This window comes from Piliocolobus tephrosceles, chromosome 2, assembly GCF_002776525.5.
Source record: "Piliocolobus tephrosceles isolate RC106 chromosome 2, ASM277652v3, whole genome shotgun sequence".
NCBI lineage: Eukaryota > Metazoa > Chordata > Mammalia > Primates > Cercopithecidae > Piliocolobus > Piliocolobus tephrosceles.
In genome coordinates this window covers 45,346,827-45,358,915 of record NC_045435.1, presented here as the reverse complement: position 1 = coordinate 45,358,915, position 12,089 = coordinate 45,346,827, and the positions used below count along the sequence as shown (strand labels likewise).

The following is a 12,089-nucleotide window of genomic DNA, read 5'->3' as shown; positions in this document are numbered from 1 at the left end:
GGCCACTGGGAGTGGCAGGACAGGAATGGGAGCAGTCAGAAAAGACCTGAGACTGAGTTGGCAGACTCAGAATGTTGGTGTGGGGAGATGAGAGCTGGGGCTGTAAAGCTTGAAGACTGAAGGTCTTCTCCATGCCCCTTCTCCAGCAGTGAACACATTAATGCCCAGTGGAGAAACAGGGTGAGCCGGAGAGGCTGACCACCTTTCCCAGGCACACAGGTCAGGGCTCTGGTCAAATGCTCAAGCTAAATATGCTGGGAGGTGAGGGAGAAGGCCCAGGCTAGAGGTAACTACAGGGACTTGGGGACTGGTTGGTCAAGAAACATAGAAGGAGCAAATAAAGATGGTGCTTAAGTTGGCAGCTGGGGGACCTGGTATATGGAGGTGTCTTCCAAAGAGATAGAGAACGTATTCAGAGGACCCAGTTAGTGGGGGCAGGGGCACGAAGACAAATCCAGTCTTGGTTGGTTGAGTTTAAGATCCTTGTCAGTGGCTGGACACAGTATATCCTGCCTGTAATCCCAGCACTATGGAAAGCTGAGGTAGGAGAATTGCTTGAGCCCAGAAGTTTGAGAATAGCCTGGGCAACATAGTGAGATCCCATCTCTACAAAATCATATATATATATATGATTTTATATATATTTTTTTTTGAGATGGAGTCTCACTCTGTCGCGCAGGCTGGAGTGCAGTGGCCGGATCTCAGCTCACTGCAAGCTCCGCCTCCCGGGTTTTTTTATGCCATTCTCATGCCTCAGCCTCCCGAGTAGCTGGGACTACAGGCACCCGCCACCTCGCCCAACTAGTTTTTTTATATTTTTTAGTAGAGACGGGATTTCACCGTGTTAACCAGGATGGTGTTGATCTCCTGACCTCATGATCCGCCCGTCTCGGCCTCCCAAAGTGCTGGGATTACAGGCTTGAGCCACCACGCCCAGCCAAAATCATTTTTAAAAGTTAGCCGGGCCTGGTGTGGTGGCTCACGCCTGTAATCCCAGCACTTTGGGAAGCCAAGGCAGGTGGATCACGAGGTCAGGAGATTGAGACCATCCTGGCTAATACGGTGAAACCCCATCTCTACTAAAAATACAAAAAATTAGCCAGGCGTGGTGGCAGGCACCTGGAGTCCTAGCTACTCAGGAGGCTGAGACAGGAGAACGGTGTGAACCGGGGAGGGGAAGCTTGCAGTGAGCCGATAGCACACCACTGCACTCCAGCCTGGGCCACAGAGTGAGACTCCATATCAAAAAAAAAAAAAGTTAGCCAGGCTTAATGGCATGCACCTGTAGTCCCAGCTACTCAGGAAGCTGAACTGGGAGGATCATCTGAGCCAAGGAGTTCAAGGCTGCAGTGAGCTCTGATTGAACCACTGTACTCCAGCTTGGGCAACAGAGCAAGACCCTGTCTCAATTAAAAATAAATAATTAAAAAAGATCCCTGTAAGCCATCCAAGTGGGGATGTTTTAGGAACAACTGCAGGTATAAACTTGGAGCTAATTCCAAGTCAAAAATATTGGTATGGATGTCCCCAGCATAAAGAAGGTCATAGAAACATGAGAGTGGAAGGGATTATTTGAAAAGAGAAGAAAACTTGGGTATAAGCCTGGAAGCAACAACCTTTAAAGAGTACAGGAAAAGAGGGGCCCAAAAACGGTAGCCAGAGAGGTAGAATTGGACATAGCAAGAGATTGAATCAAGCCAAGAGCAGGGAGAATTTCAAGAAAGAATGGAATTGTTTCCAGACACCTATAGGCTGTCCAAGAAAAGAGAGAACAAATGTGTTTTCTGGGACATCCATGGGGAGGACTAGAACCAAGGGGTAGAAAGTCCAGGGAAACAAATTCTGGGTCAATATAAGAAAGTATTTTCTAGCAGTCAGAGTTTAGCGTCCACTATGTTAAGTAGAAAGTTCCATGTCACTGGAGATATTTAAACGGAGGCAAAGTCTGCCAGTGGCATTGAGGAAAGCGTCCTTGACCTGGGCAGGTGATTGAACTAGTTGGCGTATGAGAGCTTTCCCTGCCAATCTCCTAGGAACATTGTCACATAGTCTCTACCCATAACTACATAATGACAGCCTCTTTTATTATAAGAGCCCACTCCCCTTTCTGTCAATGGACACAGGACTCCAAAGAGCACTAGAATGAAGCTGCTCCCGGAGGAGGGTGTGGTTTGCAGGCACCCTTGGAAAGTGGGGTCAGGGGCTGGTGCAGGTTTAGAACTATGTGAGGAGAAGGACTCAGCCAGGGAAAACCCTGGGAAATGCAGTGCTCTTCAGAGGGCACAGCAAATGCAAAAACTGAAAACCCAGAGCCAGGAAAGAACCAGGCACCTCAGACAACAGAAAGGAGGACAGCAGCTGGGACCACATGAATGAGGGGGTGGGGTCTGGGAGGTGACAAGGGAAGAGTGAGGAGCAGGGCCAGTGAAGGCAGCTTTGTAGGCCACAGAAGGAGGCAGGTATTTATTCAAAGAGAACTAAGAAGCCATTGAATGGTTTCAAATTGGGGAGGGACAGACTGTGAATTTACATTTGTAAGGCTCTCCTAGCTGAGGGCAGAACATGGATTGGGAGTATAGGGAGGACCCAAATGGGAGCAGCAAGACCTGTGGGGAGCAGGTTTTGTGTTGCTGTGGTCTGCAGGGTAAAGTTTCAATCTCTTAGCCTGGCATTTGAGATGATGCCAACCTTATTTCCCACTAACCTCCTCCTTCACACACCGTGTGCTTCCAACATGTGGAACTGGTGACCCAAAAATCCCCAAATCCCACTCCTGACCTTTCCCCATCCCTGCCCCTCCACCCCATGAAGCCAGACCATTCTTGAAGGTCCACATCAGAGACACTTCTTCCTTGATGCCCTCCCGGGTTCCACAATCAGCATTTCTCCCCCAATGGAGAACATCTTGGTACCCTCTGGGTGCCCCACCTTGTTCCGTTGGGTGGACCAGGATCAGGTGAACCATGGTAGGTGCTCAGCCTAGTTTAATCTGCACCTGGTACAGCACCAAGCCCTGGGGGATTCTCAATAAATACTGGTTTGATGAGTGACGACATTCTCAGTCATCCCCTTTTGAGAATGGACTTTCTTGTGGTCAAAGTAATGATACATGTGTTGTTAGAAGTGCTCACTTCCATCCTTATTGATGTGTAATAGTCTGTTCTAGCACTGCTATAAATAACTACCCAAGACTAGGTAATTTATAAAGAAATGAGGTTTAATTGACTCACAATTCCTCAGGCTGTACAGGAAGCATGGCTGGGGAGGCCTCAGGAAACTTAACAATCATGGCGGAAGGCAAAGACAGGCACATCTTACACAGCCCAAGAAGGAGGAAGAGAGAGCAGGGGGAGGTGCTATGCTTTCGAACAACCAGATCTTGTGAGCACTCGCTTTCACGAGAACAGCAAGGGGGACGTCTTCTCCTTTGATCCAATCACCTCCCACTAGGCCTCTCCTCCAACAGTGGGGATTATAATTTGACACGAAATTGGGGCAAGGACACAGATGGAAACCATACCATGATGTTTACTTTTATTATGTGCTAACTATGAAAGGAACACGTGGGCCTTGTAAAGACACTTAACAAATGTACTGTATGTCCACTTTGGGCCAGGCTGGGCACCGAGGACACAGGGGAACTAAGACACGGTCCTTGTCACTGAGAAACTCATAGACTGTTGGGAAAGAAAGATGCAGAAAATATCTTCATTTCAGAAAAATACGGTAAATGCTGATGATGGGACTAAGTATGGGGGCTGTGGGACCCAGAGGACCCATGAGAGGGGGAGTGGGAGGGCTTCAAGGGGCCGGGATGCCTGAGCTGAATCTCAAAGGGTGAGTCAGGGATCAACAAGTAAAGCAGAGGGAGAAGAGCGTGTTATGGGGAGGAAACAGCATGGCTTGTGTATGTGTTGGTGGAGCAGATCTGTTTGGATACAAATGCAAGGGAAGACAGAGGGAGCCAGAGAAATCGGAGAGACTGGCAGGGGCGAAAGGGCCAGATGGGCCAGGTTAAGGAGCTTGGACTTTATTCTAGAGGCATTTGGGAGCCATAGACAGGTTTTAAGCAAGGGAGTTTGGGTTTTAGGAGGAAAATAACTGACAGTATTTCCAATAAGATTGTTATATCCCTTCTGATATTTTATTTTTTTGAAAAAGGGTCTCTGTCGCCCAGGCTGGAGTACAATGGAGGTCATCTCAGCTCACTGTAGCCTTTACCTCCCAGGCTTAAGTGATCCTCCCGCCTTAGCCTCCTGAGGAGCTGCGACTACAGGCGTTCACCACCATGCCTGGCTAGTTTTTAAATTTTTTGTACAGATGAGGTCTCACTATGTTGCCCAGGCTGGTCTTGAACTCCTGGGCTCAAGTAATCCTCCCACCTCAGCCTCCCAAAGTGCTTGGATTACAGGTATAAGCTACCATGCCTGGTGCCTTCTGATTTTTTAGAACACTTTCAAACTGTTATCTCATTTGATCTTCATAACAACTTCAAGAGGTAGATAGAGCAGAGTTTATACCATTTCAGGAGTGAAATACTTGAGACTCAGAAGGATTGGGTGACAGCCCTGGGTAATATCAAGTAACAGCTAAGAGCTGAGCTCTGGGGCCAGACAAACTGAAGTTCATGTCTCAGCTCTGCTACTAATCAACTGAGTGACCTTGGGCCTCTCTAGGTCTCAATGTCCTTATCTGCAAAATGGGCATAATCATAGTACCAGCATCGTAGGTCTGTCCATTTGTCACTCACCAAATATGTTCTGAGTTCCCATTATATGTAGACACTGTGGAGGTGTCAGGGCTCCAGTCGGGAACAAGAGAGATAGGGTTGTAGTCTTCACAGAACTCATAGTCTACTAGAAAAAATAAACATCAACCAAGTAATTACACCAGGGGTCTCAAAGGCACATTGCTGCCCAAACCGAGGACTTAACAAAGAAAATGAGCTACCTGTGAGACAATAAGGAATGGGGGAGTGTGTGGCAAGCTGGAGAGGGCAATGCCTCAGCCCAAAGTAACTCAGATTGAAAAATATCAAGCAAGGTGTTAAACGAAACAAGACCTCAACCCTCATTCAGCATGAGGGCCACCAGTTTTCAGCCCTTGATGTACCCAGTCATGATAAGTGGTCTGAAGAAAAGTGCAGGTTGTGATGCAAAGATGTGGCCTGGAGGATGAGGAAGAGTGCCCAGGGTGTGGATGGGGAGGGAGCACTCCTGCTAGAGGGAGGAGCACATACCAACCCCTAGTCAGGATGAGGCTTGGACCACTCAGCAAACAGAGAGAAGTCCAGGTGTCCAGGACATAGTAAGGAAAGAGAGGCAAGGGATTAGGGGGACAGGTTGACAGAAGAGGGGCATGGGACTTCATTTTAAGGGCTATCAAAAGTCATGGAAGGGCTTCAAAATGAGTGAATGGTGAGTATATATCAATAATAGCAGATATATTATATACAAAGCAACTCTAATAGATTGACTGATTTTAACATCACTCCCATCCAATAATAGGTTACCATCATTATGCCCATTTTACCAATGAAGAGGTTGAGACAGAGAAGTTAAGTGGTTTGCTCAAGATCATGCAGCCAGTAGGTGGCAGGACCAGGACTCAGACCGAAGAGCATTCTGGCCCCAAAGCCTCTGCTCTTAATACTGTGCTACCTCAGATGATCACACAAGATCAGACTGGCATCTTTAAAAGTTCATTCTGATTGCCAATGGGAGTGTTGGGGGCTGGGTGTGGAGAAGATGAAATAAGAGAAAGCATATAGAGCCCTTAGCTTGCTGCCTGCTGTTGGGAGTGCCTGGTCACTTTAGATGAAATTATCCTTATCATTACAGCAAGACAATGATAAAACCTGTCCTGGAATCCAGGGCCCCTGACGCCCAGCCTGGAGCAAAAGTGTTTTTCCTTCCTGGCTCCTTTTAATCCTCTTCCAGAAAGAAACTCACCTTTTAACTCTCTTACCCCAAGGACTCTGCCCATCTAAGACTTCCATCAATGAAAATGCCACCGTCTTTGATCCTGAACTGGTCATTGCCCACTGCTTCAAGCAGTTCAAGCAGAAGGACTTCCGCCTGCCTCAGACCCGCCGGCGAATCATCATGGTGCCTAGCAAGGAAGATCAGACGCCCATTAATCCTGCATCCCCACCTCAGGCTCCCCCAAAGCCCATCCCCAGCTTCAAAGCTCTGGAAGCTAAAGATATCCAAGAGCAGCCAGAGGACAGGAAGACCTGGCTGAGCCGGAGGGCGAAGCTGCGGCAGGAGCTGGAGTCCTTTGGTGATGTAAAGAGGTGGCTGGAGAACAAGCCCAGCATCACGCCTTCAGAGGCCAAGGTCTTACACATGATCCACGAGGAGAAGAGTGCCCAGCCAAATGCCTCCCAGGCAACTACCAGGACCACCAGGGTGAGCAGCCCCATTTGCCAGATGAACAAACCAAGAGTTTAGGGATGCATCATCATTTTATTCCCTTGGATTAGGCTGGATAGGGATAGTTTACCCCATTTCACAGAGGAGCAAATGGAAGTCTTGAGAGGGAGGTGTATTAGTTATCTAGTTATCTATTGCTGCATAACAAACACCCCCAAATGACTGAAAGCAGCAAATATTTATGATCACACACAGTTTCTAGAGTCAGGAATTGGAGAGTAGCTTTGCTGGGTCCCTCTGGCTCAGAGTGTTTCATGAGGTTGCAGTCAGGATGTTGTCCTGGGCCTCAGTCATCTGAAGGCTTGACTGGGGCAAAAGGATCTGCTTCCAAGCTGGCTCACCCATGTGGCTATTGGCAGGAGGCCTCAGTTCCTCCCCACATGGACCTCTCCATAGGGCTGCTTGAGTGTCCTCACAGTATGGCCGCTGGCATCCCCCGGAGTGAAGGGTCCAAAAAAGAGAGCAAGACAGAGGCTGCAATGCTCTTTAGGACCTAGCTTCCGAGGGCCTGTTTCAGAAGTTTCACACTATCACTTCCACCACATTCTCTTTGTCAGAAGTGAGTCCCTGAGTACCGCCCATGCTCAAGAAGGAAAGAAGTCTCCGTCTTAGAAATGAGAGAAGCAGAATAATTTGTGGACATACCTTAAAATCACCCCAGAAGGGATCATTCCTGGCAGTCCATCTTATGGAGTATTTGTAAAATACCCAGTGTTCATTCATTTGTTCATGACACATGTTTGCTGAGGGTTCCATGTAGCACGCAGGTGCTCACAGGGCTGTTGTGAGGATGACGATTGTGAGGTTGGGAGGAAAAGGAGGATCCCCCTTTTACAAATGTGGAAATAGAAGCTCAGTGAGAACAAAATTTGTCCAAACATACAGTGATAGTAAGTGATAAGGGCACTACCAACTCCTTCTCTCTCTGTGACATTTCCTTGGAATAAAAGGTCAAATAAGTTGAGTTTAAACATAGCTCTGCTACTTCCTAGCTGTATGATTTGGGTCTCAGTTTTCTCATCCACAAAATGGAGATAACCATTGTTCCTATCTCCTGGGGTCACTATGATGTCTAGATGGATTCATTTGTATAAGGTGCCTAGGACACTATTGGACACATAGTGAGCACTCAAACGTGTTTTCCATCTGTATTATTATTGTAATCTCATGGTTGTCCACTGGGTTGGTTGACCCAGAAGCTTCAGGGCCTTGCTGTTACTATAGCCAAAATCCTAATTTCATGGATCTAACACACCCTCTTCTGCCAGCAGCATAGGGTCTAAGAATAAGAACTAGACGGGTTAGAAATGCAGGTGTACTGCTTACCGGCTGTGTGGCATTGGGAAAACCCTTCACATCTCTGAGCCTGATTCCTTATTGTGAATTAGGTAGTACCTCATACCTAATTCATAGGATCGTTTATTCCTTCAGCAAATAATTACTGCCTGTCTTCCTAGGGCCTGGGCTTTGTTCAGTATAAAGGTGGGAGATGGGGATACATTGTAAATAAGAAATGGTCTTGCTTTCAAGGTGTCTTAGCGTGACTTCTCTTGCTATCACAGAAGACCTGATACTGGGTAATTTATAAAGAAAAGAGATTTTTTTTGGCTCATAGTCCTGGAGGCTGAAAATCCTCATGAGGTTGCAGTCAGGATATTGGCCTGGGCCACAGTCATCTGAAGGCTTGACTGGCCGGCCTCTAGGTAGGGCCTCGTGCTGCATCCTAACATGGTGGAAGGCATCTCAGGGTGAGGGAGTACACAAGAGGGAGCCAAACTGGCTTTTCTAGCAGATCCCACTCACGATAACAAACCCACTTCCATGATAACCAATTAATCCTTAACCCATTAATCCATTAATCCATACATGAATTAATAGATTCATGATAGCAGACCCCTCATGATTCAATCACCTCTTAAAGGCCCCACCTCTTTTTGTCTTTTTTTTTTGAGAAGGAGTGTTGCTCTGTCGCCCAGGCTGGAGTGCAGTGGTGTGATCTCGGCTCACTGCAAGCTCTGCCTCCCAGGTTCACACCTTTCTCCTGCCTCAGCTCCCGAGTAGCTGGGACTACAGGCGCCTGCCACCACTCCTGGCTAGTTTTTTGTATTTTTTTAGTAGAGACGGGGTTTCACCATGTTAGCCAGGATGGTCTCGATCTCCTGACCTCGTGATCTGCCCGCCTTGGCCTCCCAAAGTGCTGGGATTACAGGCTTGAGCCACCGCGCCCGGCCAAGGCCCCACCACTTAAGACCATTATGTTAATAACAGTATTAAGTTAATTCTGACCCCGCCCATCTGCGGTCATCAAAAGATGCTGCATTTCTTTTTTTTTTTTTTTTGGAGGCGGAGTCTTGCTCTGTCGCCCGGACTGGAGTGCAGTGGCCGGATCTCAGCTCACTGCAAGCTCCGCCTCCCGGGTTCACGCCATTCTCCTGCCTCAGCCTCCCAGGTAGCTGGGACTACAGGCGCCCCGCCACCTCGCCCGGCTAGTTTTTGTATTTTTAGTAGAGACGGGGTTTCACCGTGTTAGCCAGGATGGTCTCGATCTCCTGACCTCGTGATCCACCTGTCTCGGCCTCCCAAAGTGCTGGGATTACAGGCTTGAGCCACCGCGCCCGGCCAAGATGCTGCATTTCTAACGAGCTTCTGGTGATGCCTGTGGTACTGGTCCACGGACCACACTTTTACGTTCACTAGCTATTTAATAATGTAAATTAATTATAAATTTAAAAATCCAGTCCCTCAATCACACCAGCCACATTTGGAGTGCTCAATAGTCACATGTGCCAAGTGGCTTAACAAAACTCACATTAAGTTTAAACGTGTTTTGGAGGGGACAAACATTAAGCCATAGCACAAGGTGTTCACATGTTAGTGGGGGAGGCAGACACATCGGATTAATGGCTCTACAGTTTGCTACAGGCCATTAATAGAAGTGGGTCTCTATTATAGTAAGCACCCCGGGAGGAGCACAGAGGAACAACACCCTAGGGAATAGGAAGGCCCTTTGTAAACTGTCCAGTGCTGCACCAAGGTAGAAGATTATCATCATTACAAAATATGCCCTTTCACGTGGAATTGGAGGAGGAGGAGTATTTGGACAGATAGAGAAAGAGAGAAAAATTTTCCAGGCAAGAGGCCTATAGCAGATGCAAAGGCTGGGGGAGGGGGATGGGGGATCTCCACCTGGTTCCAGGGAAGGGTATAGGTTTTGGTGCACTGAGAGACCAGACCAGTGGGATTACAGATACTGCCTGGTTTGGCAGGAGAGATGTAGATAAGAATGAAATTTTAGTTCCTATATTTTCCACGCCTTGTGTTTTTCAGATGAGAAAACCAAGTCTCAGAGAAGCAAAGTCTCCCAGGCATTTTGTGGCCAAACACAGTTGCCCTGAATCCAGTGCCCTTTGTACTCTATCCTGCTATTTAGAGTTGCTCGGCCTCTCCTTACTCCCTAACTCTGGTGACTGCATCCCGCTGGCCTGTCTCCCTTGAACTCTCTCCTCTGCCCTACCCTCTCGCCTCTTGCAGAAAAAAGCCCCCCGGCTCTCCCGCCAGATGGTGCCCCAGCTCCAGCTGCCCAAGCCCTCTGCCCTGTCAGTCATGTACTCCTACCTGCATAGCCGCAAGATCAAGATCCTGGAGATATTTCACAAGGTGGGCCAGGGTGAGAACCAGAGAATCACCAGGGAGAAGTTCATCACGGCTGTAAAGGCAGTAAGTGCCACCTGCTTTCTCTGGATGGGCCTAAGTGGGCAGGATGTTCATGTACTCCCTCTTTGCCACCCCCCACTGGGTTCTGGTTCAACTGAGAAGTAGACACAAGGAGTGCAAACTGTCCGCCTTATTACTTATAAAGCCAGATTGGAAAATATGGATTAACTTGTGGCCAAATCAGATCCTTAAAATCTGCTCCCCACACCCACCTTGAAAGCCCCCACCTGAGTGGAAAGTCTGCAGAGTCAACCTCATAACCAGCCAGCTACCTTGGGGAATCCCTGTCTTGCACAGCAGACCCCAAAACTGAGATCAGAGAAAGCTGGTAGAGTGTCTCCAACTGTTACTGGCATATAAATTACATGGGGGTCGTGTCGAAATGCAGCTTCTGACCCAATACATCTGTGGGTCATCAAAAGATGCTGTATTTCTAATGAGTTCCTGGTGTTGTAGTACTGGTTCATTGACCACACTTTTACTTTCACTGGCTATTTATTAATGTAAATCAATTATAAATTTTAAAATCCAGTCTGTCACACCAGCCACACATTTTGAGTGCTCAGTAGTCACATGTGGCAAGTGGCTCCTCTACTGGACTGCACAGATGTGGAACATTTCCATCATCATGGAAAGTTTTATCGGCCTAGCAGAGGTCTGCAAACTGTGGCTCACGAGACAAGTCCAGCCTGCTTCCTGTTTTTTTAAATGAAGTTTTATTGGAACACAGTCACACTCTTTCATCTTTGAATTGTCTGTGGCTGCTTTCATGCTACAATGGCACAGTTGAACAGTATGACACACTGTATAGCTAGCCAAACCTAAAATATTTACTGAGTTTTTTGTTTGTTTGTTTGTTTGTTTTTTGAGATGCAGTCTCATTCTGTCACCAGGCTGGAGTGCAGTGGCGCGATCTTGGCTCACTGCAACCTCCGCCTCCTGGGTTCAAGCGGTTTTCCTGCCTCAGACTCCGGAGTAGCTGGGACTATAGGCGTGCACCACCATGCCCAGCTAATTTTTGTATTTTTAGTAGAGAAGGAGTTTCACCATGTTGGCCAGGATTGTCTCAATCTCTTGACCTTGTGATCCACCTGCCTCAGCCTCCCAAAGTGCTGGAATTACAGGTGTGAGCCACTACGCCTGGCCCTATCTGACTTTTTACAGAAAAAGCTTGCTAACCCTAGTCTAGATGAATTAAGTTTTTATATATTTTGAATGCAAGATACTTTACCCTGGCATGATGGCTTTACCCTGGCATGATGGCCTGTAATCCCCCAACACTTTGGAAGGCCAAAGTCAAAAGATTGCTTGAGGCCAAGAGCTTGAGATCAGCCTAAGTAACATAGTGAGACCCCCATCTCTACAAAAAATTAAAAAGCTTAGCCCAGTGTGGTGGCACACACCTGTGGTCCCAGCTACATGGGAGGGTCAGATAGGAGGATCACTTGAGCCCAGGAGTTAGAGGCTGCAGTGAGCTTTGATCACACCACTACACTCCAGACTGGGTGACAGAGCAAGATCCTGACTTAAAAGAAATCCAAACAACAACAACAAATACCTTAAACAACTTTAGGAAGTTGACTGTGATGTCTTTTGTGGCTTTAAATTATTATCAGTTTTCTCACACATGTTTTATGACATGTAATTATCTCAACAACATTTCAAAGCATTTAAAGATAATGGTCTTTAATCTCCATAACCCAAAGGTTAAATAATTACATTCTTTAGCACCGGGAGAGTTCTTTGTTTTTTTTTTTTGAAACGGAGCTTCGTTCTTGTCACCCAGGCTGGAGGGCAATGGTGCAGTCTTGGGTCACTGCAAACTCCCTCTCCTTGGTTCAAGGGATTCTCCTGCCTCAGCCTCCCGGGTACTGGGATTATAGGCATATGCCACCATGCCTGGCTAATTTTGTGTTTTTAGTAGAGATGGGGCTTCACTAT

At 47.4% G+C, this 12,089-nt stretch overlaps 1 protein-coding gene across 1 annotated transcript in view; it reads left to right on the top strand.

Moving 5' to 3' along the window:
- EFCAB12 (EF-hand calcium binding domain 12) overlaps positions 1 to 12,089 on the top strand; it is a 28,586-nt gene that overhangs the window by 1,227 nt on the left and 15,270 nt on the right. The window contains exons 2-3 of the mRNA XM_023215952.2: positions 5,974 to 6,410; positions 9,966 to 10,151. Of these exons, the coding sequence (XP_023071720.1) occupies positions 5,974 to 6,410; positions 9,966 to 10,151 (623 nt within the window). The remainder of the gene's footprint in view (positions 1 to 5,973; positions 6,411 to 9,965; positions 10,152 to 12,089) is intronic.